Source organism: Anser anser (assembly GCF_964211835.1).
Source record: "Anser anser genome assembly, chromosome: 4".
Classification (NCBI taxonomy): domain Eukaryota; kingdom Metazoa; phylum Chordata; class Aves; order Anseriformes; family Anatidae; genus Anser; species Anser anser.
Genome location: NC_139724.1, coordinates 16,947,209 through 16,971,982, shown reverse-complemented (window position 1 = coordinate 16,971,982; position 24,774 = coordinate 16,947,209). Strand labels below are relative to the sequence as shown.

Sequence of the window (24,774 nt, the reverse complement as noted above, 5' to 3'; positions counted from 1 at the left end):
CACGTGGCTCCTATTTGTTGATTATTTTAATAGGGTTTCTGAGCACTACCACATGCCAGCAGGACCCATTCTGCTTGGCACTGTTAGTGTTCAAAGCTATCAGATTTCAACTAAAAAGAAAATCAGCTTAAAATACAGAGAAGACTGATATGGGGAAATGGTTCCAAATGGTGATTTTTCTGTAGGAAAAATTTTCCATTTCCCTGCCCAGCTCTAGTCTCAGTGCTGTGTGGACTCAGAAAAATTCTGATAATGCAGCAGTGTAGTTTTTGGCAGTACTCTCCAGCCACTGACTGAGAAATACTCAGTTCCAGTTTTGCAGGAGAATGACTGAGATGACCACACAGAGCCCCAAGATTTCTCAAGCCCCGTAGGAAAAGGTCATCCTAAGATCTTACAGGATTCCTGCCATTCAGGCTCATTCTCATCAGATTTCTGCAGCGTACTCTGAGTCTCTGAGCTTGTGTGGCTTTGCGGTATTGCCTTCAGTGGGGCTGTGGTTTCTTCTGAGTTTCTCTTCTGTGCTTCCTTCATCTGTGAAAGACATAGTACGCTTAGTGCTTTGTCCCAGGCTAGTTTTAGCCCTGCTTTTTAGCTAGCCTTGAAATACTGAGTACTGCATTCTTTTTTGTGAATCCGTTATTTCAACAACATGCAGACCATCTTCCTTTACTGCAGGTCACAACAGAGAAAATAGGGGAAAACAGTCTACCAGAAATAATCAGGAACATCGTCCTATGGTATTGCCCAGTCTGCCAGGCTGGCCTCCTTTTTGGCCAGTCCAAATTGTAACACCACACTCAAGGAATATGGCAATGTTGAGTAAAACTGATCCAAGAGGTGGACGTTTGTGGGTCAGGTGAGTCTCTGAGGCTGACTGGGCCTCTAGAATAAAGTCTGGGCCTGCCTCAAGATTGCAACTTACCTGTGGGAAGCCACCCTTCCTCACGTGGCAGTCTGCCAGCATCTGGTGAACATCTCTGGCTTCCCTCTGGGCAGAGGAAAAGAGCAGTGAGAAATGAATGCAGCATCAGGACCTTTACTCTTTTTTTAGAGCATGACCTTGCAAATTTGGAGAATTTGCAGGTGGAGAGTACAGGTGCCACGTAGCAGCGCTGGGCTGCCATAGCCTGGGAAGCTGTGCGTGGGGGAGTGCCACGCGTTGTGCTCTGCAGGCTGCCCTCCTCTCACAGCCCTCCCCAGAGACCCCAACAGGGCAGGCTGGAGCGTTCTGCATTTTTAGAGCTGATGCCAAGGAGAAGCTGCTCACTCCTTCTCACTTTTATGTGATACATGCACAGGAGAAAGAGTCAGGGGTGTCAGGATTGTCCCAGGCCTGCCTGGATTTGCTAAGTGATGATCCAAAGTGGTCCCAGGAAGTGGACAACTTCCTTTCCTTCCCTCCCCAAATCTGCTAGAGCTTTACCTGCCTGTGCTCAGCTGCTGCTATGTGCTGCAAACCGCTGCTTGTCAGACTGACCCAACAAGCTGCGTGTCTCTTCCCTAAAACCAGTCTAGCTACACTAGCAGAGGTTAGTATCCGAGACCTGTCTTTTAAGAAAAAGTTAGCCTTGTCTTTGAGCAAACACCCACCCACCTCCCTGTTTGACTCAGCCTGCCTTCCGCAGCACAATGAGTAACGAGTTACCTGCACTGCACGGCTTACCAAGGACACGCTTTATCTTTTACAATGCTTACTATGAACCCGTGTTTCCAACTTCCCTGTCCTAGGCAGAAAGCTAGGAAGTTCAAATGTGAGTGAAGCAGCTTGTTTTCTTAGATCAAACCCCTGCCCCCTGCGGCAGGCGGAGCACAATGCCCAGTTCCCTCAGGTACAGTTAAGTGGGAACTACATCTCAGGAAAAAAAACAGCACAATGAGCTTTCTCCCCTCCCTCTCTACACCTAGAAAATGCAACACTCTGCAGCCTGTATCCCTCCTACTAGCAAAAACATCAGAAACCTGGGAAAATTACCCATAGCATAATGACAGAAAACAAAAAGTAATATATATATATAAAAAGCCTCAGTTTCTTTTGAAACTTTGAAAGGGTTTTCCATTTTTTGGTGGTGGTGGGATTTTTGGTTGGCTGGGTTTTGTTTTATTTATTTAGATAGCTCTGACTAATAACTTCCTTTAAAAGGGGGAGGAAAAAAAAATCTCCCACATAGTTGCTCAGCTTCAGCAAACAGTGCTGAGAAAAACCCAGTGTGATTCAGAGCCTTTTGATAAAGGAGTCAGCCACTGGATTCCCTTCAGTATTTTGGCAGCAGTGGGAGAGGCACTCTACCAAAATCCAGCTTTCAGTTACCATGCTTTTATACTGAGATATGGCATGGCTGGGTAATAAAAGAATATACAGTCATACAAGTTAGCAGCAAAAGGCTGAGTGAGAACTCACTGAATGAGATTGGACTTTTCCCAGTGAGTCAACAGGACATTTCCGTTCAGCTTTGGCTGCATTGGTAGTTAATTGAATTTGTCCTTTTCTGTTCTCTGCAAATGGCATTTTTTGGTAGCCAATTAAAAAGTAGAAATGTATTTACGACTGGAGAAAAATATTACCTCAGTAAAGGTGTAGTTACTGACACTGCTTACTTGCATTTGGCGTTTTCCTATGCTGTAAAGGTCATAAGGTATTTTACCTGAAAATATACATGTTAGAGGATACTGGTAAAACTGTATACATCTGATCTCTTGTAAAAGTAGATGATTTGTCTGCACACACAAGTTTATAGCCCTCAAATCCTGGGATAGGCTCTCTGGTCTTGCCCAGAAAGCAGTCCAGACTAGCCACAAAGCAGGAGGGAGAGTACTCTGACCCTCATTTTATCCACAAAGAACAGAAGCAAAGGATTTGAGAGTACTTGTCCGGTGCTACAGAGCAGATCTATCCCAGCTGAGAATAGCACTTGGACCTCCCAAGGATGTAACAGCATGGCTTCTTCTAGGAGTACAGTAAAGCCCTTCACAGTCAGCTGGCGTTTCTCTCACTCAAATTTGTATCAATAGCAATCAGGATTTGCTGCACTTCCTAGACCTCAGGCAAATGATGCTGGTTAGTATGGAAAAAAGGGGGAAAGTACCTTTTTGAGCTCCTGGCTTTTCCCCATTGTAGCAGCAGCAGTTTTTCTATCATCTGCTTTCTGTTCCTCCAGAGTGCCTTTATTGTTCCCCTGAACATCTGTCTCACCAAGGACTCCCAGCTGGGGATGCAGAGACGGCATTACAGAACAGTTGGTCTCTCTGAAACGGGAGACAGGTCTTAGGAATCCCAGGGAGTCACTTTCTGCTCTCCAAGCATCCGAGAGGAAGTTACACATGAGCAGAACAGCACTGCAATGGAGCACGTGCATGCAGCTATCTTATCTCCAGATCAGGTAGATGGAATAATTAATTTAATTACTCATTGGGAGCACCTGCTGGTGAATCGGTGCAATCCAAATGCATCACCTGCTGCGGTGACAGAGCTACCATTTCCTCTGAACTGCTGCGGTGACCGCAGCAGGGACATCACGGGAGACTCCGTGAGCTGGGGAGGGCTTTGGGCTGGAGATGGTCTCTGCCAGCGCTGTGCGTACCCGCAGAAAGCCGACCTTCGCCTGAGCCTTTTGCCTGCAGGTAGAGTGTGACAGCCACACCCTGCCCAGCCCCGAGGTGGAAATCAAAGGAAAGAAAAAAGAGGTTTTATAAAGGGCTTGCGCTACTTCCTGGTGGCAATGCTGGACTTGCCCACCCGCTTCCTCGCAAGAAGGAAAATTCACAAAACAGAGGGGAGAGTCCCCAGAGAAGAGTCCAGCCTCCAATTTCTAGGAATGTCTTTTTCTCTGTGTCTGCCCACCAAGTCCTCCAGGTAAAGGGTGCTTACCTCGCTTCCTTGCCTTGCTCGCTTGCTAACTGCTTTGCCCTTTGTGCCTGGATCTCTTCACAGATGGCTGCATACGATTTATCTGAAGGATGCTCGCCCATCACCCAGACCCAGACATCGTTGTCGGCACCCAGCTTCCATTTCACTGACTTCCCGCTGGCTGGAAAAGAAGTAGCTCTTTCGCAAACACTGTTTGCTCAGCACTCTGTGCAGGGCCTGTGTCCCACATGCTGTGTCCCCGGCTGCTGCTGTTGGCAGAGCCTTTCCAAAAGTGGCTGGACATGGGGAAAGCTCGGCTGGGACACAGGACACACCTCCCATTTCATTTCACAATACTGCAGCCAAGTCAGTGAAGGGGACATTTCTGAATCTGGGGACAAGGGATGCCAGTATTTCCTTTCTTTCTCTAATTCCTTGCCACCACCCTCCCCAAGCATCTTGTCCAAGTGAGGGTTAACTATCTGCAAACAGAGCAGGTGGGAGAGCAGTGATACCATGCTAGCAGATAATATGCTGTGTAATCCAGTCAAAAAGACTTCACATCTAAAAGCACAAGGGAAACTCCTGCAGATCTGGTGCCTCAGACAAGGTAAAGGGACTTGCCGAGCTCCCCTATGTTCCTGGCACCCCAGGACAGGCATTTGAGTCGGTGGTTATTTTACAGACGGGTTCAGAGGCCTCCATTCAGTGGCATGCTTGATAAGCTGCATCTCCTGCTGCCGGGAGTAAGGAAGCCACAGCTTCCCAGGAAAGGGAGTTTAGGAACTTGGCAAAGTATCTGGGTGAGGGAGTATTGTATGCCATTGTATGCCAGCCCAAACTCAGCTTGGGAAGTGAGGTTAGTTATAGTTTGGAAATGCAGCTATGATGTGTCCCTGGGAGAAGAAATTGCCCTAGGGACACGCTACCTCCCTTTTCTGGGGAGCCGTTGAGTTAGTCAGGTCTGTGCCAGAGGGGGAAGCAGCTGGCAGGTCGAGACTTACCTTTTCTCGGCAGTGGCTTCTTTTGCTGCTTCTTTTCTTCCTTTTCTGCGTCAGCTTCTCTTTCTTTCCACCGTCTGATCTGCTCCTGCCTCATCTTGAAAAAGAGGATCTGTTTCTGCTCCTCGCTGAGTTCTGCCAGCAGGTCAGGATCGATGTACATGTCCGATAATATCTGTTTCAGCATGGCTGGAGGTTTCAGTTACGTGCGTTTGTGGCGATGATCTCCAGGGATCTGGTCCTCTTCCTGGCTCAAATGTGCCTGCACCGACAAGAAAGACGCCCTCCCCGCCTGAGCCCGGAGCAGGAATGCAGGCGTGCCAGGGTAATTATACTTCTATCTTTTTTTTTTTTTTCAGCTCAGACTTCCTGCACAGACCAAAAAAAGTAAATAAGTAGCTTAAAACCTGCTATTAAAATTCCTTGAAATAGCAGGTGAGCTCAGCTCAGTCGCAGCCCCCGCGCGCTCCACAGGGACAACTGGCCAGAAGAGGGAGAGTTCTGGAGTGGGGAGGTTTTGTTTATATACCTTGATAAACCCAGCTGATAGTATATCAAAACAGAGAGCGCTCTGCCTGTTACAGTCATCAGAGGTGTGGCTTGTCCGTGCCGAGCAAACATTCCTGCTGGGCAGGGAATCAATGAACCCGTGGGCTCCTCCTTTGAAAAGGAAAACTTTGAGATGGGGCGGCTCGATCTTAACAAGTCCGGCCAGCCTCATTTCACCAATGAAAGATTGGGAGGGCTTTAGGCTCTGCTTTTAAGGTAAGGGCGGGAGACGCCCGGTGAGAATTTTGGTGTGCTCCCATCCATCAAAGGCAGCACCGCAGCAAGTCAAGGAGTACAGGTAGCGCGGCTGGTTTCTACAAAGCCAGATCGGCAGCAGCTGACGAGCTGAGGCAGCTCCCGGTCTGACAGTTCTTGCTGAGGTGCCTTTCCCACGTGGCCAGCCTGACACCATGCATCCACTTTTATCTGGATGAAGCGGACAGGGAGAATCAGTGCCCCTCTTCCTGCCCTGGATCACGTCAAAATACTTAACGCCCACACAGCTGTGCTTTGTGCCCATATATTTACACTTAAAGCAAAGTGTTTCTTCTGGAAAAATCAGGAGCGCTCAGCTGGCAGGGGAGCGAGGAAATAGAAATGTGGACTAAAGACCTTGAAACCAGCTCTTTTCCCTATCTTATCTGGATAACCTCATGGATATCAGGAGGTTGGTTGATAACACCTGCGATGACACTTGTACAACCCAGGTGTTGCTGAGGAAGGAGGAAGAGGACAGAGGAAGGCTGACAGCTATAGATGAAGTACGATTCCCGAGCGGGCTGCACGGTGGCTGGCCAGGGGCAGCAAGGGGCTTCTGGGCAAGCTTTTGAGATCTGAAGCCAGCAGGCTACAGAGAAAAGGCCAGTGGGGTTACTCACGTCCTTCTACACAAATCCTGGGAGTCTGAGGAACGAGCACACTAGGGCACAGTGCAGTAGATGGGACGGAGGTGGTTGGTGGGGCACAAACTGACAGAATGACCTGCGCCAGGGTGAAGCAGCAGCAAGTATTAAATCCTGCTGTCAAATCAATAAAGTTTCTTACAGTACAGGGTGTAGATCCCTAGGGACCCAAATCTGGGGTTGAGACAGGAAAAAAAGGTGTTGGAAGCACCTTCAGATTCGAAGCATGACTGCTCAGATTCAGCCCAGAGTCTGCCTTTTTTTTTTTTTTAATTATTTTTATTTTCATTTTGGAAAGGAGTAAAAGAATAGAGAAGGGAGTGTCAGAGAAACATAATACTGAAGCTTTCCAAAGGAACATGAACACGGTGCATTTAATTAGAGGAAATGGGGCAGCAAAACAGCAGCCTTTGTAAAGTCCAACTGGCAGAACAGTATCTGCTGGGTTTGTTCTGCTGCACTGGTGTTCCACCTTCCTCCGTCTCACCCCCAGGCTGGCATCAGGCAGGCTTTTGGGGCAGGTCAGTGGGAGGTGTTCTTATCCAGGTAATGCTTTTTAGTATCCCCCCAATAACAGAATGGTTCCAGATCAGCAGCCAAAGGAAGGAGCTCGGGCTGTCCAAGAGCCACGGAGGACTGCAGCTGCAGAGAATGAGCAGCTTTTTGCGGGGGGAGGTTGGTGGGCAGTCCCCAGTCCCTGGGGAAACCTGAACTGTGTGGTTAGACTGCAAAACTGGGGCACGCTGCTGGGGGATTATTGTTTAAGCTTCATTGCCTCCTGCTCCGAAGCACTGTCTGAAAGAGAAGCTATTTGCAAACAGGTCAGTGTCAGAACAGCACGCTTTGCCAGGATGGGGACCCTTAAGCTTTCAGTTTTGGTTTGTTTGCTTGTTTTTAAAAGACCATTTCAACACAGTGCAAATTGGAGGATGCAAAGTTTATTTTAGTGGGGTTTATTTTAGCGAAATTCATGTCTTCAGAGGGTACTTGATGTTGCTCTGATTTTAGAGAACATGACAAAACTGTTGTTTAAGTCCAAGGTGTTTTTTCTTTGGAGAAACAGCAAGGGTTAAGACCTCTGTGGATCTGAAACAGTAGCTGAAGCAGATGATAGCTTTGAGCATGGTCTGAACTTGAGGGTTGGGCCAACAGAAATTAATCACAAGGTCTAAAATTTAAGAGGCTTTTAATGTAACAGTCTCATTGCATGAAGAGAGGTGAAATCCTTTTATTCCCTTCAGGTGAGAAGGTATCATTTGTGGTTTGTGTGGGCCAAATACTAAGTGGTTTGCTAACCAGAGGGCACTCAATATCTTGCCCCGGGGGGGACCGGGGGAAGGCATCCAGCTGGTCAGGTCTCCCAGCAGCTCTGCCTTCTGGCTCTGGGTCAGCAGAATTACTCTTCCCTGGAAACTCTTCAGTAAAGGCACAGCTCACTAGCCAGCAGGGTGCCTGGAAAAGAGGATGGCCAAAAATTTTCCTGGAAAGGACGTCCTTGCTACAACTGAGACGTGTGCGTCTGTGGCTGGAACTGACTGGACGCGCGGGCCCTGAGCTCGATTCCCCAGCTGGCTGCTGTCCTGCACCCTGCCTCTTCGTACAGCGCTCTGCGTCACCTCTGTGTGGGCCCTTCTCACCACCTGGCTGCACAGGAGCCATCTGACACGGGCCAGTGTGGTTTACGTTGCAGAACTAAAATGTGCAGTGAGCAGAGCTGCAGAGGCTGTGGTGCTGCTTTCCCCTTCCCTCCCAGTACTGCCCCCTGGTGCTGCAGGTGACCTTCCTCACTGGGATGTGCTTCTCTCTTAAGGTTCCTCGCGCTCTGTGTCTAGCCTGCCTCTTTCTGCCCGCCTGGGTTACCTCCCCACTTGGGAGACAGCCCCTCACACATCTGTGACAGTCCAGATACCAGGTTTTACCTGGGACGCTTGCACAGATGGGCGAAGAATTCGGATGTTTGGTGGCGCCCATGTGAAGGTAAGGTACTCTTCCCCTTCTGCTGCCACGAAGTCTGCCTGAAGACAACCTGGAAATTCTCTCCGGTGCATTTAAGCAGCAGCTTGCAACTGTGTCTCACCTTGACTCAGGCTGAACTGCCACTGAAAGTACTGGAAACTTCCGCTGCTTGAGGGAAACATACAACCCTTAAAAGAGCAAGGTCACGCAGCATTTAAGCTGCCTGCTGGAGAGCAGTCTCTTCCGTGCTCCTGTCAATCATCTACCATGAATGGGGGAAATCTAAGTACGTGAACACACGGATCACTCCATGTCACCCCTGGCAGGCTCATGGGACACCCCCTTCTGACATCCTGGTATTCCCTATTCTCACTGCCACAAAGGGAAAAGTTATCCAAGAAAGCAGTAGGCAAACGTACATAGATACACATTTGATATTCTCTATATCAATAAATTAAATAAGGGGGTATAAAATGAGATAGTGAACATATTGAATGGTGGCTGTTGTACTGATTTTCTGAGGCAGCTTCTTCCAGCTGCTGCATGCACCTCTACGGAAAATGTGACAGGAACGTTAAATTAAAAGTGACTCCAAGAGGCTCAAACATTGTGAGGAAAAAAAAAAAAGGCAAGAAAAGCTGTTACTGCTGATTTTTTATCAAGTGCCACTTATACTTCTCTTACCTCTTTCTTCAATCTTCTGCCCCTCCCCACACTCTTTAGGGATAATAAGGAGACGACGGTTTCAAGGATCATAATGTAGTTGAACCTTAACTTTCAATGCAAGACATGACAAGGTCATGTACTCTTCTGAATCACATCAGAAAACAATACTACTTTTCTTGATAAGACAAGTAGTTAAAATGGTTTATCTCTGAAAAGGGCTTGCTGTCTTTGCTTTTTTGTGTTGTTGCCTTAGCTTTCCCAAGAGGTAAATTAGTGTATCTAAGCCCTCACCAAGGATTTGAAGACCTTGAAAAGCTAGATGAAAAGCAGAGAAGAACAGACTATCACTTCCTATCTTTGCTTCATGACGCTGGAGGTCTATTCAGGACACCTTTCATCCAGGCACTGTAAACACACTGCGAGAGCAGTTTTGTGCTGAGGAGCCCATCACGTGCGTGGCTGCAACACAGAGTAAGGAGCGGGGCAAGAGCAATTCAGCAGGGATGAGATCAACGCCCCCCTCTTCCTCATCTCCCCAGCCCTTCTGTAACTGCAGGCCCAACACACAGGCTGACGCTTCCTCTCCTCTTTAAAGCAAGGGCATATTTTGCTCCCTCAGGAATGTTAGAATAGGGAGGGATGTTAGAAACAGGCAGCAATGTTAGAAATAGGAAGGAATGCTCAAATATAATGTTATAGGGCTTGGAAAATGGTCCTCTTCAAAGCCAGTCTAGTCTTTTCCCCAGCTGTCCTGCTGCAGGCATGTCCCACACAAGGGCCTCATCAGCCCAGGAACAGGGGGGCTGTAGGATGCTGTGTCCCCTAGCTTTTCCCTGACACAAGGGTCCCGATCTGTCAGCCCTGGAACGGGGGGGCTGTAGGATGCTGTGGGCTGTGTGTTTTCCTTCCAGCCCCTGTGCTCTGCGTGCAGTGCTGAGGCCCCAGGCAGCACTGCGCTAAGAAAGCAAAAAGGTTTCCTATACGAAAATAATCCCTTGCTCATACTGGACAAGCTGGGGAAGGAAAAAAAAAAAAAAAAAAAACACGTTATCACTTTTGACATCAACCCCACGCAGGGGGGAGCACCATGGCGGTGCCTCCGCCTCCACACGACGCCCACGCGGGGGGGAGGACGGTAACGGGGGGTTGGCCACAAGGGGGTGATGACGGTAACGGGGGGGGCAAAGGGGCAGGAGGACGGTAACGGGGGACGGGACGAGGCGTCGTTCCGGGAGGGGGACAAGGACCGGCGGAGCCCCTCGGCCGTCCCCTCAGAGCCGCGGCGACCGTTGCGGCGAAGGGCGGGAGGGGGCGCCCGCGGCGGCGGCCGTTGCGGCGGGTGGCGGCGGCCGTGGCGCGTTGCGGCAGGTGGCTGCCGTTGCCCCGGTGCCGGTGGGCCTTCGGGGTGCGCCCTCCGGGCAGCGCGAGGGTCCGGGCGAGGAGCCCCAGCTCTTGCCCGGGCTTCCCGGGGGTTGGGAAGGAGGGGGGAGATGGAGAAGTACCAGGTCCTCGGCTTCCTCGGGAAAGGCAGCTACGGGGTGGTGACCAGGTGCCGGAACAAAGAGAGCGGGCAGGTGGTCGCCGTCAAGAAGTTCCTGGAAAGCGAGGATGACACGGTGGTGAGGAAGATCGCCGTGAGGGAAATCAAGCTGCTGAAGGTGAGCGGGGGGAGCCCCGGGGGGCGAAGCTGCATTTTAAAGACCACGCAGGTGTGTTTTGGGTAGCTTTGGGGGCATATTCCTCACTACCGAATTCTGAGACGGGTGTTTAAACGTTGTCCTGAAGGCAAATGTCTCCTTCGTCTCCTTCGAGCTGAGTGTCTGCGATCAGGGCTTCCCTTGTGTTACAGGTGTTAGTGGTCCAGAGCTGATGGATGTGGGTAAGATCTTCCCATAGAGACTAGATGGGGAAAAACTGCCTCTTGAGATTCCCTAATTTAAGGAGTGGTGTTTACCCAGGGAAGCTGGAGGGTGGGTGTAAATTTAAGACACTCTGTCAGTTTTGACAGCTTTTTTAGAAGGGGTACACAGTACCACTGTACATCAGCTTATAAAGCACAAACGACAAAGTGAGGCTCGGTCGGGTCCTGTTTGTGCTCCCACAAGCAGCCAAGCCATGGTGGATTCATTTACCCCTTGAACTTTTCCCTCTGGCTAGCTGCTGTGCTGGGTTTCCCTGGCTAGCCCCGACTCAGTCAGAAGCTTGTTTATGTGCCCAGTATTCAGCAGGTAAAGGTAAAACGAAGTGACCCCAAGGTCTCCATATGCTTTCCTGGGAATAATTGTGTCCTCTCTGCCTTGTGTACCGAAAGACAGTACCTTCCTGATATTGATTTGCTGAAAACAAGGCAAATGTTGAGCTTATAAAATCTGCAGGTAAATGGTGACCTGGATGTGTGACATTGGGCCTGACCAGGCTGGGTGCTAATGTTATCTGATATGGAAATCTGCTCCTAGGAACACGGTGGGGTTTTTATGGCACTTTCCTGGCAGGCTTGAACTGCCTGCAAGAGGCTGGAGGAGGGCAAGCAGCAAACTCCTGAACCTTATCGGTCAACAGTTAGCCCCTAGGCTGAAGCCAGCTGGCATTGTGTCTCTTGCTGCCTGAGTGTGTGATTTGTCTGTTATCGATTGTGGACTCTTTATCCTCACATAAATGCCCATCTGCCTGTTGGCTTCTTATCAGCAGCATTACGTGCTGGCAAGCTCTGTAGTCTCATTGTGTGGATTAGTTCATTAAAGGTTCTCCATGGGCTGTAGATACTCTGGAAGAATACCCAGGAGCTTTAGATAAATAAGGGGGGTTTGTGTGCGTGCTCTTCAGTGTTCCATCATGTGGTCTTCCTGCTCCCTGTTCTGGCTTTGTTCTTTATATGAAAGCTTTTGCAAGTTCCTAAGCTGCTTCACTGCAAGGTTTTTCTGCTGCGGTTCTTCATGAATAGGATGATAAGGATGCAGGTGGGATTCAGTGCCAGGACACACAGTTGTTCTAGTTGTTTTTTTCACCACCTTCAGGCCCTGTATTCTCCACTGTAACCTCTAGCAGCAGTAGCAGCATTTTCCTTCTTCTCTGAGCTCCAGTGAAAGTGTGCGCTGTCCTGCCTTACTCCTCCCAGAGGTGTTAGGTACCTTGGTGATTTCTCAAAGCAGTGTGCACAGAAAAGTGTCTGTCCCTGTGCGAGGGCACACATGGAAGTGTTAAGTGTTAGGACATGGCTGAAGAAATTCTTTTGGTGAAGAAATGAAAGAGTCTGATTACAGTTGGGGTATATCTAGGCTTCTCCTCAGAATGTGGGGTGTGCTGGAGGTGGGGATGTGTGCCAGCCTGCTACCTCTCCACTTGGCTTCCACAGGAGTCTCTTCCCAAGTCCGCCAGACTCCAGTCCCTGTGCTGAGGAGGGGAGAAAGTCATCTCTGCCATTGCTGCAAGAGGTGCAGATGCTTAGAGTTAATAGCAGTGTAGTTGCTGGAGCTTGAGATGCAGCCAGCAGCTCAAAGCATAGTCCCTCAAACGCTTACAGCAAGTCTGCATGAGTCTGGATTGTACCTGGTCTGCTGGCACGCCTCGCTTAGTTACTGAGTCAAAGCACGTACCACCTCCCAGGTGTGTTGGAAATTAACTTGTTTTCCTGGGTAAATGGGAACTTAGCAAGGGGGACTTTTCCATATATAGCTCAGTAAATGGCCTCTCACAGTGAGAATAAATATCAAGAGATTTAATCTTGTAGTTTCTTCACTTGCTCATTCCCTGTGAACCTTTTATTTTATTTATTTATTTTTTCTGTTCTGGAGTTTGGGCAGAAATTTAATCTTTACTGAAAACAACAAAATCTCTTCAGATCCCCTGTGCAGGGAGTAAATTATTGTTGAGAAGAAAGCTTGAGGAAACAGCTGAGAGGATTGAATTGCTGCAGCTTCTTTGAACTTGATTCTGAAACGCAGTATTAAGAATATGACAGCATCTGTAAAAGCAGTTCACCTGCTGATGACCTGTGCAGCAGTCCTCCCTAGCGCAGCACCCCTCTGCGTGGACATGGATGTGACCACAAAGGGCATATAGGAACCGGTCGCTGCTGAGCCCCAGGATGGGAGCTACAGTCTCTCCCTCTTATTGTTAAGTTGCTCCACTGAGCCTACATTTTACTGGTCTTTTAAATCACAAGTGTTTGCCAGATCTTAGCACCTCAGCTGTTATTTGCCCCTGGCAAAGCTGGTAGCGTTTTGCCCTACCTCCAGTCATGTCGATGACACTGTGGAGAAGTGCCCATAGGACAGCACTCGATCTTGCAGCTGCCAGAGTCCGAGTCTTGGTGCTGGAAAAAACTGACCTGGGGATGCCAGCCAGGGAGGGCAGAGCCTGGCTAGATTTGGCTCAGCGGTCAGGACAGTGCTTGTGCAGAGCAGCTCAGCTCCTGCACCCAGAGATCCTCCTGCATCTTCACCCACGCAGACCTGCCCAGGCAGGGATGCTGGGTTGGGAGGTGTCAATACATAACGAGCAAACTCAGGTACTGCGTTCAGATCAAAAAGGTACAAAAACCAGCCCCCCACTCTCGATTTCTAACTGAGCATCATTTTACAAAATCTTCATCTTTCAGACCTCCTGAGAAATCGGTCTGCGGTCCTTTTGCATCTTCCTTGGTCGTGGTCCCTGAGATCTGCAGCTTTTCCCTCTGCATAATAATAAATAAATAAAATACAAAAATCTTCAAATCCTTGGCTTGTCACTTTTCACTCAGAATCCACTAGAGACAGTTTAATCAAAGCTGTTTAATTGTTAACTGGAGTGTTTTAGGTAAGAATGCTGAACTTTATCCATTCAGTGTACTTGTATTCTGCCACCTTGCTTATTGTAAATGTGCTGGCAGTGCCAACAGAAGTGCTTTGGGTATGGTAGGAGCGAAAAAGAAAAGTCTTTGAACGGTCTTATAAGAAAAATTAAGATACAGATATTAAGTAGTTGGTGATGAACTGGCAGCTAGGTAGAACAGAGGTATTGCAACTGGTTTGGGAACTATTTGAAATGGGGATTTAAGAGATTTTTGAAAGGAAGTCCTAGAGAAAGGAATGAAAGAGAAGAAAAGCAAAACTTATTGGAAATACGGGAGAAAAGAGATGAATCTGCTTTGGGTTATTGAGAGAGGCAAAAAGTTTTCTAAAACAAAACATTGACAACTGTCTTCATCAATTCTTTGGGTGCTTTGAATCCCATCTGGAAGGAGTAGCTGGCGTTGAACCTTGTACTTTGCTTTGAGGCAGCTGGCAGGGTAGCGTAGAGTTACTTGGCCACCTTTGTGAGAATGTCTCATAAATAAGTTTGAGTCTTAGACACAGCCCAACGTTACAGCAACAAGCTCTGTTTATTGCTCCTTGAGCTGTTTGCAGCAAAAAGCAATGCTCTTAGCCAGTATTTTATTTATTTCTGGGTTCCAAATACAGGTGTCTGCATATAGGAGGTGGTGGAAGTCCTCCAAGTTACCTTAAAAAGTGGCAAAATAAAGCCTGTCGGCGAGCTGATTTTAAGAACAAACGAATGTGGGTGCTAGGACAGGAAGAGCACTCTAGGGCAATGCATCTGCTGGGCTGTAGTTAAAAGTGTCTGGTCTTAGTTTACTCATTACATGTTTTTATGCTCTCACTAAATATTTCCTGTTTTATAACAGCAACTCAGGCATGAGAATCTCGTGAACCTGCTGGAAGTGTGTAAAAAGAAGAAACGGTGGTATCTGGTATTTGAATTCGTGGATCACACAGTGCTTGATGATCTTGAGGCATTTCCAAATGGACTAGACTACAGCAGGGTTCGGAAATACTTATTTCAGATTTTAAGAGGAGTAGCATTTTGTCACAGCCATAACGTAAGTATGCATGAGAAGTGTGTTCTGCACTTAGCTTCGAATGGAGAGATACAGAGATGTGTATTTGGTACTTATTAAAACTTAGAGAAATCGAGCTTGGGCTGAAAGATGCAAGTTGAGCAGAAGGGCCTGACTGAGTTTCACACTAGCTGTCAGAGCTTGACATCAGCTAATCCAGTAGTCTGTCAGTGACTGACCTGTGAGAGTCCTTCAAAGGAAGGGTCCAGAGGATTCAAATGCTGGTGTCACCTCACTGAAGGCTGACTTTCCTCTGGCAGAGGGATATGGTCTCTCTTTCAGAAGCTTTATTTTTTTTTCTTCAACATTTTTAGGTTTTTCTTTTTGACTGATTTGTAACATAGGTTTGCCAATTTAATCGTGTTCTTGTAACTATGATGTATGTATGTATATATTTCTTCTTATGTTTGGAGAAGCTGTCTCACATGTATTCCTAAAATACTCTTCACGTTCAACTGCAGGGTATGCAATACTTACAACTTTTAAACTTGTGATTTTAAAGTATAATAAAGTGTGACTGTAAAATATCTATGGTAAATACATGCAGAGAGGTGCATAAAATTAACAATTCTGTACAAAACCTGGAGGTTTTGTGTTCACCTGTGCACTTGAGTTGGCGCTTGATAAATAAACTCTGTGCATTTCCCATGCCTGAAGAAATGTAATTTTTTTACCTGGATGTGATAAAGCTACTGTTTCTGGTGGGCCAGTCATTTTAGCATGGGGAAATGATTTGTCTTGACTTGCTTTTCTCTGTGCAGATAATACATCGGGATATTAAGCCGGAGAACATACTAGTCTCCCAGTCGGGAGTTGTAAAACTGTGTGACTTCGGTTTTGCTCGCACATTGGCAGCTTCTGGGGAAGCTTACACGGACTACGTGGCAACCCGATGGTACCGAGCCCCAGAGCTGCTGGTGGGGGATACCAAGTACGGCAGGTAGGAGATGGGCAGGGAGGCCGCAGAAGGGCTGTGGGACTGGGGGGTGCTCTGCTCCGGGGGGAGGCAGAGGACTCTTGCTTGGCAAACAGGTTAAAGGAATGCTGGTTACTTGCTTGTAAATGCTGAAGCTTTTCTCTTTTCTCCTCCTCTCTGGAGCTAACTACTGCCAGTGCTAGGCTTTCCTTGCTCAGGAGGAGAGGAGCAACTGAGCCAGCCACGTTCCTAGTCTGTTGTCTGTAGGAACTTGTTGGTTGCCAGTGCTAGTAGCAGAGGAGGCTGCTTCCCCCCTGCACAGCTGGAGTGCTGGATGGGAGGCAGAGAAGTCCCTCTAGACGATATGAGACAGACATTTCAGGAGGGAGGAGGTGGAAGGAATGAGATTTTTCTTGCCTGGTTCTCCAGTGCTGCAAAAACATGTCAGAAATTAAACTACCTTTCACAGGCCTGTTTGTCCAGCTCTTTATGTCCCTAAAGTTCATTTCTGGTGAGTGCCCTGGCAGAAAGAAAATGGGCTTACCTTTGTGGTCTCCAAAGGGCAAAAATCTTATGTATTACATTGCACTGGAATGTTTAAAGCACTGGGGTTTGGAAATTGATTTCAGATTGGTCAGGCTTCTTCTAGTGTTTGCCTGCTTCAGGAGCTGAATCCTTGGCATTCGTCAGAGCACTTGTAAGCTTGGAAAACAGCCGTCTTGCTGTTTATGGGGCCAAAGCTGCCCTTGGGGCTCCTAACCTGCATAAGACTTGCTGGGTGCTGGCCCAGCTCGGCCTTTAGCTTCGAGAGAGGAATGAAGCCGTGCTGAGCTGGGATGTTTTTCTTCCAGGGCTGTGGATGTGTGGGCTATTGGCTGTCTGGTAACGGAAATGCTCACAGGAGAGCCCCTGTTCCCCGGAGATTCAGACATTGACCAGCTCTACCATATCACCAAGTGCCTGGGTGAGAACAGCCTGTCAGGCTGCTAGTGCCTGCTCACTAACGAAGGGGTTCAATAAGTCTTGATGGGAGAAGAGGGTGTGGGAAGAGACTTTGGTGTGTGCTGAACTGTTTCTGAGAGCATGATTTCATAGCGTCTTTTATGAAGGGGGGCTAGAAGCTTGTGAGTACAGATGGCATCAAGTCATGGTGCATGAGTGGAAAGAGAGTGACCTACATTGTAGCCCTTTCAGTAATGCTGATCCAGTATTTTGGCCTCTTGAACATTCTGTAGGACTGCATTTCTTCCATGTGGTTGCTTTGGTTGTTTGGTTCCAGGTAATTTAATTCTAAGACACCAAGAGTTATTCTATAAAAACCCCCACTTTGCTGGCATGAGGTTGCCTGAAGTGAAGGAGGCTGAATCTCTGGACAGACGATACCCCAAGCTCTCTGCTACAGTGCTGAATTTAGCCAAGGTACGTAACTGACCATTTTGGAAGTTCCTTGGAGAGGTTCTGTCTAGAATTTAATACAAACAGTTCTCTGTTTACTTGTCCCTTGCCTTGGGGAACTGAATGCAGCCTGCAGAAAGGGCTAGCTCTGTTAATCTGGCTTGCTTTCAACTACCCATGCAATGATGAACTGCTTGGGTTGGCAGGTCAGTGAGGACCATAAAGGTGCTTCAGTTGCTGTCCTGCATGATGGGTCAGTCATCCCAGAGCCAAAAGGATCACTGCACACCCTCTGAGGGAGGCTTGTAGCATGCTTTGCACCTCTTCTGTGGATCGTACACAGCTCCTTACATTTTCCTTGCTAGCAGAGCTGTGTGGATACAGCGTTTTCTGGCAACCCTCTCCACAGGCTGGTGGAGGCACTGCAAGCAAATAGGCCTGGGTGGAATGACATCCAAACACGCACCTTGCTTTTGAGCTGTGTGTCTACTGTGTGGGAACTAGGAAGCATACAACTTGTAATTGATCCTGAAGATTTTTTCTTCTTTCACACAATGAACTGGAGCATTGATATGCTGGGTCACTAAAATAACCTAAAAAACTCTTGGTTGTGTTTGAAATGCCTCATGAGCAAAACAGTTTCTAAAGCTTCACCCAAACAAATGTGGTTGAAAACAAGAGAGTTTTACTGGGATCTATTTGTGTGGCAGGTATTACCTGTGCAATCAGTCTTTGTGAACCCTAGTGATTAGAATGGATGTAGCCGGCAAATACTAAACTTTTCTTGGTGGAAAAAGTGTGTATGTCTCTTGGGCCTATCTCAGCATAAGAGACCCCAGAAGTGGGAGCTTCGCAGCTGTTTTTCTTGACTTCATTTGGAAATATTAAAGCTTTTGTTTCATTTCCGAAGTATCTTCCTTCTAATGTTTACGTTGGTTTGACAGAGGTGTTTGCAGATTGACCCAGACAAAAGACCGTCTTGTGCTGAACTCTTGCAGTGCGATTTCTTTAACGAGGATGGATTTGCTGAAAGGTAAACAGTTCATTTCTTGCTCAAAATAGGACAAGATTAAAAGGAAATTAAGCAGTTGTGCTTGAAGATCGCATGCTGATTTTGCGGAGCTGACAGTTGCCCAGTGTTTTGGTTTTGATTGGTTTTAGCCTTCCTGAAAAATGGGAGAAGAGTTGAATGGGAACACAGCGCAGTAGCATGTTTACCACATTACCTTGTCACACTTGTCACAACATTAATTCATCAGTGTGCGCCCAGTGTCACAGCATTTTGCGTAGTGGGTAGTATTGTCTGGCAGTGTATTTAGTGTATTTATAGTATCCGCATCTATACCAGACTGGGATACAACCTCCTTTATTACTGTGATGTGGAAAGTGTGCATGTGTAAGACTTTATTTATTTTAATGGATAAATTGTATTCAGTTGGCTTCTCGTTACTTAAAAAGACAAGGTTTGTTTGATTACTTGGATGGCTATAACAACAGCCTGGGCTGAGCACTAACTAATGATATTTAGATTAACAGAAGCCTTTTCTCTCCCCCTCCCTTCCCCTTTACATGATATGTAATATAGATTTGCTCAGGAGCTTAAATTAAAGATTCAGAAAGATGCCAGAGACCATCAATTACAAAAAAAATCAAAAATCAGCAGAAAGGATAAAGATGATGCTTTAGAAGAAAGAAAGATGCTTGGTGTCCAGGTTAGTCGATCTTTGTTTTCCAAACCTGTATTTTTTTTGTCTTTTAAAATCAGTATATAAGTATGTGCTGCAGTTTAATTGCATAGCAAAAATATAAGCGTAATTTTACATTTCATTAAAAAAAAAAGACTAAATAACCGATGTGCCAGAGAAGCTCACCTCTGTAAGTCACTGTAAGTCTAAACAGTGCTGAAGACTTAGTCGTTCAGTTAAAGACATCACAGCAGTCCTGTGCCCCTGTAGTTCTGATGCTCGGTGCAGTACAGCCTTCAGGCTGTTGCACAGAAATTCTGTGCCTTTGGTGCTGACTGGCTGCTACGAGTTGCTCTGGTGCTTGGCTGGACAGTGTCCAGGTGGCAATTTGGTCAGTCCCTTGTCAGTAAAATGCATCGCGATGCAGTTACTGGCAAATACAGAGCTGAAGGGAGAATCAGTTAGAAAGTGTAAGTCATGTTGGATGAGCAAAACATATTTGTATGCGTCTGTTTACCTGTGTTAAAGTCCCGTCTCCAAAACTGCGTATTTTGCTTTCAATCAGATACAAAGGACTAGAGGCTTCAGAGTGACATTGAGGTGACATTGGGCTTGGTTCTTATTTCTTTGGAAGTGACACATGATACAGCTGTTCTTCCTCCATCACTTCCGATTACATTCCAAGGTGACTTATTTACAGAGGGTGCTGGAACCCTGACAAGTTTCCTCCTTCCAAGTTTAATGGCAAACAGGTTTTCTATCTCACTACTAAAAACAATGCCATCTCCATCAGATCCTTGCAGAGTTGTGCAGGTTTAGGCTTTTGACTTTTTCCTGCATGCGCAGCTCTAAGTTACTTTTTAAACATAACTATAAAAGAAGTACGATGCTTATCTTCCCAAACAGGATTTCAACATTGACCCAAAGAGCAGTGATGCAAAGCTGTTCAAAGTGAAGTGCTCTAAAGCTGATGGAGAGAAAGCAGAGCGATCTTCCAACCACAGCTCCCTGTATGACAGTGCAATCAACCCATTTAAAATAGGCCCTCAAACCAGCCTAAAAGATTCCAGCAGCAGCTTGGACTATGCCAAGAACACAGGCATAGTTATTCCTCCCATCAACCAGAACATTTCTCCCACTATGGCTGGGATGGGGCCTGTGCCTGGAAACCATAACTACAGGTATGGGAGCAGAGCTGGAGAAGCTTGGGTCTATTGACCCTGCTGCTGAGAAGCTGCAGTGTGCTGAGGGAAGTGCAAGGGGATGATGTGGGAGTGCGAGAAGGGGGTTTGGGACAGGATGCAGCTAGGAGCAGCTCTTGGGAGGAGGGTTGTACATGGGTTAGAAAGCCTGGCTTCACCTCGAGCAGCTATGAGGGTCCACGCAGCCAGAGGGTCTCTGTGTTTCTGCATTTGGCAAAGCACTGCTGGACAGCAACAGCTTGCCAGCAGCTGTGATACTGGCCTTTCTCTGAGTCCTTTGGATGAAACGTTTTTGTTAGCTGGGCCCATGGAGAGTGTTATCCCGTCGGGCCTTTTCGCTTACTTTTTAATGTCAGTGGTTCTGGGTGTCTTGCATTTGTTTGTATTTATATTTACCATGTTACCCTGGTTAACACAAAGTTTGGGTCATTTTTCATTACAGAGTTGATGAAAAGAGTAAAAAATACTTGAACCCATTTATAAAGCAAAGGAAGCGTTCTCCAGCAGGCCATTATAGTGTAAGCTTGACATCGGTAAGTTGTGTCTTTCCCCCTTGACTAAGTAAAAAATAAAATTCTGAAGTATGTGCTGTATTGTCTAGAATTCCTTCTGTTGCAGCCTTCACCATAACTCTCAACTAGAAATACGGTGTTCTTCAGCCCTTTTTTCCAACAGTTGTGTCATCCACTATCCTTTGTTAATATTATCTTATCTGAAACACGTTTTATGTTAGAGGACTTTTTTTTTAAAGGAAGGGAGGGAGCAGTCCAACACAGGATACCTGGATTATATACCTGGAGCCGTGGAAGATATCTATGACATCTTTCCTGGACAGAAAGAGTGGACCCTGCGTGCTGCACTGCTGAAGCAGAGCTTAGGATTTTGATTTAACTTTTTCAGGGCTTCGTTTAATCAGGTCACAAATGCATGTGAAGTTGCTAATGAAATCAAGTGATATACAAAGGTCTCCATTGCACTCACTTCCTAGATAATATTTTTCCATATTAGCTGGAATATTTGACTGTTTCCAGAGAACTAATCTGAGCCATTCTCCATTGTATTTTGTCTCTTTGAAAGTGGTCTCATTTAGATGATCAACATTGTTTTTGTTGTTGTTGTTTATTTGTTTGTTCGTTCTGTTGTGGCCATTGTGTTGGTCTTTAATGTGTAAATTACATTTAATCAGAATGAATTCCTTTAAACACAGGGCATACTCTTTTATTTTACTACTGTGCAAGTTCCAACTACAGCAGGATAACGCTGTGTTGATAAATTTTAAGTTTGAAACTTGAAAATAGCTTTGTTTTTTATATTCTGCACAAGCTGGCACTTAGAATTCATTTCAGGTTTCTAATGACAAGAACATCCTTCAGGCAAATAAGAAAAAATGGGAATTCTCCAAGGCAGATGTGCGTTTGCCAGAACTAAATCATCTCCCTGAACTGAGAGGAGTGGAAGGTATGAGCTTTAATGTCCTCTGCATAAAACCTTGATCCTAAATCAGTGGCAGAAGGCAGTCTGCATTACAACAGTCAGCTCTGGCTTCTTTAACACTGTATGCATTGGTTGTATTTTGCAGCATGGCATCCCAGATATCCCAAAAAGGAAAATAAAACAGTTTCAGAGTCACGGGTCCCCTACCTTGCTGCTATTGATCTCCATAACCCAAGTCTGGCCTCACAGCAGGTAAAAAAGGAATAAAATAATTGTTGGTGCTGTGTTTTTCTTTGGTTCAGATTTTCTGAACAGTGTGACCCACAAGGTTTCTGCCTGGCTCTTAACAGAAGCAAAACTTGTCTTGGTTTCTCAAGTGTTTAAGTAGAAACATCGGAGGCCTTGAGCTGGGGGGGAAGGAGAAGGGTCACAGATGAAACATGGGGCTCTGCTTTTCTCTCTGAGGTTAACTAAATACTGTGGTTTTTACTGGCAATGTGAATTGTTGCAATTTCATCTGGCTGGGTCGAGGTGGAAGTAAACCCAATTTTCCAAAATTGAAGGAAAAACAGGAAGAACGTGTTTTGAGCAGAATTGTTCTGACTGTGCTATACATTGAGGGGATGAGTGCAGTAGGGAGGGAGAAAGTGTGGGAGTCAGGCATAGGGAGAGAAAGAAGGGAAGAGAAGGGAAGTATTTGCAACTCTTAGAGGTTACTTCCCCAGTAACGCTGAAATGCTGTGGGAGCTGTGTAATTCCCTAGTCTGCTGCCACTTTGGCAACCTTGCTTCCAGTTGAGGTTTGGCAGACTGTACTGGAGGGAAAAAAGGTGTATTCTTGGCATAATCTTTTGAAGTCTGATTTGATCGAAGAACAGTTGTGTGTTGGCATTGCATATGTACCTAGAAGGTGGTTTCTTGTTGTTCTCCCTATATGATACTACAATTGGAATTTGAAAAATTTCTTTCCCAATTGACAGATGTCAGGGAATTCGATGCCTGATGCATCAGAAGCCGGTTTCCCTAGAGTTGAGCACTAGCATTACAGAGAAGATCACACTTGCCTTTAAAAGGTAGGCTTTAATTTCTACAGGAGAGCCTCCTGGTGTCTTTCAAATGGGTTGTTTCAGAAACAGTTAACTAGCTGGGAGGTGTGATGGGAAAATTATTTTACATTTCACACTCTGGGTGTGAAGACTGCTTACTGAGGACCGCATGCAGCTTTCTTTACAGATACTGAAACGGGCTGGGGCAGGTAAATCATTTTTTGGGCTGAAGTGCAGGGCACGGGTGTTGGAAATTAATTCACTCGTTAATCTGGGAGTTGAAGCTGGTAGAGTAACAAAAAGGGAAATAGCTGCTTAATAATGATGTCATGCAATTTAACTTGATCTAAGTTTATTACTGTAGCTGTTGAGCAGTTCTCAAAGTGGTTTTGTCTGCAAAAAAAAATCAAAGAAAAGGTTGTGGGGTTGGTGTTTTTTGTTTTTGTTTCTGTTCTTTTCTGTTTGTTTGTTTGTTGAGATATTGTTACCTCTTGTTGCTCAGCTTCTTCCAGGGAATCTTGTATATAACAAAGTTTCTCTCATGTCTCTTGAAAGCAAGAACTCCAGCGGTTTGCTGAGGGTTTTTACTCTTGGTGATCTCCCTGAGGCTGGACGGAACAATTGCACCTTGCAAAGGGAGCAGAAGTTGGGGAGGAGAAGGGGGGGGAAGGAGGCAAGGTGCTCTGAAAGGCTCCTCAGAGGCTGTGCTCCAAAATCTTGCTGGCTTCACTGGAACCTTGTGTCCTGCATAGATGGGCTTGTCATGGCAAGACTGTTAATGTGAAGGTGCAATCCGTGCATCATAATTTTATAGTTTGGGCTTTGGTGTTTCCTCTTTGAGGCAGAGGAGCAACTGCTAACTCTGAAATGTGTTTTTAGTCTTGTGCACAAGTACTGCACGTGCTCTTAATCTAGGTGAGCGTATTTGGCACATACATGCATGTGATGTGCTGGCTTAATGCTACTAGGAAGAAAGAAGACGCAATCCTGATAATATAAGTGGGGAAAAAGGAACCTTACTAAAGCTGTTTCATCTGTGAAACACAAAGGTGTAAGTGCACAGCTTTAGGAAGTGCACAGCTTGTAATGAATAAAAGTAAAGGAAGCCTGTCACCAGGGAATACCTCCGTGTTTTTGTTTGCCTGCATCATCCTGCTTTTCTCCTCTTGATGCAGGTGGCTGACACAGTGGGAACAACCCACCCAAGTCTCCAGGTGCTAACACCACGCGGTCTCTGGAGAAGAGAGGAGGACCTCTTACTCTCATGTTAACCACTGGACTGTGGTGGGAAGTGGCTTGGGTCCAGTCCGAGGACAGAGCTCTCGCAGCCATTGCTGCTGGATTTCTTGCATGCGAAACAGCTCTCAAAATGCTGACTTCCTGGCTTAGGGCCAGGTCTTGGCAGGCTGCTCAGAAAGAAATAGTGGTTGTCAGTGTGTGTTGGGCAGAAGCTGCTCTGGAGTATTTCAGAGGAGGCTGGGCTTTCTTTTGTTTTAACTACTGCCCTCACAAGGGGGGGGTTCTTTTTAAATGAGTGGTGACAAAAGCAGATAGCTGCTGAATTTGGTATATTTTGGTGGGCTACCTGCTCTGTATTGGAAAGCACCTTTGCCTTGGCAAAAATATCCACGAAAAAAATGTGCAAGAAATTTAAATGTGTAAATGTTCCTAACTGTTCCTTTGAAACCCTCGCTCTGCTCAGCAGCATGTGTGAACTTGTGTTAGGTTCCTTTTCCCTCCATGCTCTCTTCCCCCAGACTTCTGGGTGTTAAACTGGGCCTGTTGTCTGGCTGCACTGGATGAGCGTGTGTCTCCTGTTAATGGTGAAGGAAGAATATCGGCAAAAAATACTGAACTGCAATGCAGGTGGCATGTGGAAAGGTTTTTGTGAGTGCTCAGCAAGTCACTTAGTCTTTTAGTAAGTCATAGCCCTTTAGGTCCCTTGAGGGAATGGGACTTGGAAGTATAAACCTCAACAGCGGCTTGTGGGGAGAAAAAGAACAGATCGCTTTTATCTTTGGACTGTTATGCGTCCACTTTTGCTTATCTGCTCTCAGCTGGCTTTGGGCAGTTCTTTGGTATCCCTGTGCTGCCCTCAGCCTTGTGTTCTGGCAGCCTGTCACAGCTCGCACCCCTGAGTGGTGTAGTTAACTTTCGAACTTGTTGCCTTTCCACAAAATAGGCTCATTGATGTATCATGGCAGAATACAGTATGAATGCCATCATATTTAGAGCTCTGTTGCTATGCTGTTTTGACAGATACGTTACAATTTTTAAATAAAAGGATATTAAAATTCCAAA

The 24,774-nt window shown here is 46.4% G+C and overlaps 2 protein-coding genes across 6 annotated transcripts in view; one reads left to right on the top strand and one right to left on the bottom strand.

Annotated features, from left to right (window-relative positions):
• The window catches only part of SH2D4A (SH2 domain containing 4A), an 11,114-nt gene extending 6,075 nt beyond the window's left edge, over positions 1-5,039 (bottom strand). For both annotated transcript variants that reach the window (XM_083833154.1, XM_083833153.1), the window contains exons 1-5: positions 4,852-5,039; positions 3,869-4,028; positions 3,087-3,246; positions 926-991; positions 399-534 (exon numbers count right to left, since the gene is read on the bottom strand). In XM_083833154.1, the coding sequence (XP_083689280.1) occupies positions 399-534; positions 926-991; positions 3,087-3,246; positions 3,869-4,028; positions 4,852-5,035 (706 nt within the window). In that variant the 5' untranslated portion in view covers positions 5,036-5,039. The remainder of the gene's footprint in view (positions 1-398; positions 535-925; positions 992-3,086; positions 3,247-3,868; positions 4,029-4,851) is intronic.
• CDKL2 (cyclin dependent kinase like 2) lies at positions 3,245-24,774 on the top strand. 4 transcript variants are annotated; one of them, XM_083833128.1, is made up of 14 exons: positions 3,245-3,380; positions 5,033-5,173; positions 14,584-14,778; positions 15,558-15,736; positions 16,564-16,676; positions 16,992-17,131; positions 18,052-18,140; positions 18,693-18,819; positions 19,699-19,973; positions 20,437-20,527; positions 21,341-21,452; positions 21,574-21,680; positions 22,408-22,500; positions 23,649-24,774. In XM_083833128.1, exons 1-13 carry the CDS (start codon positions 3,342-3,344, stop codon positions 22,465-22,467), a joined length of 1,668 nt encoding a protein of 555 aa, XP_083689254.1. In that variant the 5' UTR covers positions 3,245-3,341; the 3' UTR covers positions 22,468-22,500; positions 23,649-24,774. The 4 variants fall into 4 exon arrangements, with proteins under 4 accessions (XP_083689254.1, XP_083689253.1, XP_083689251.1 ...); XM_083833127.1 differs by lacking the exons at positions 3,245-3,380; positions 5,033-5,173 and adding an exon at positions 10,111-10,579 and having other exon boundaries at positions 21,368-21,452; XM_083833125.1 differs by lacking the exons at positions 3,245-3,380; positions 5,033-5,173 and adding an exon at positions 10,112-10,579.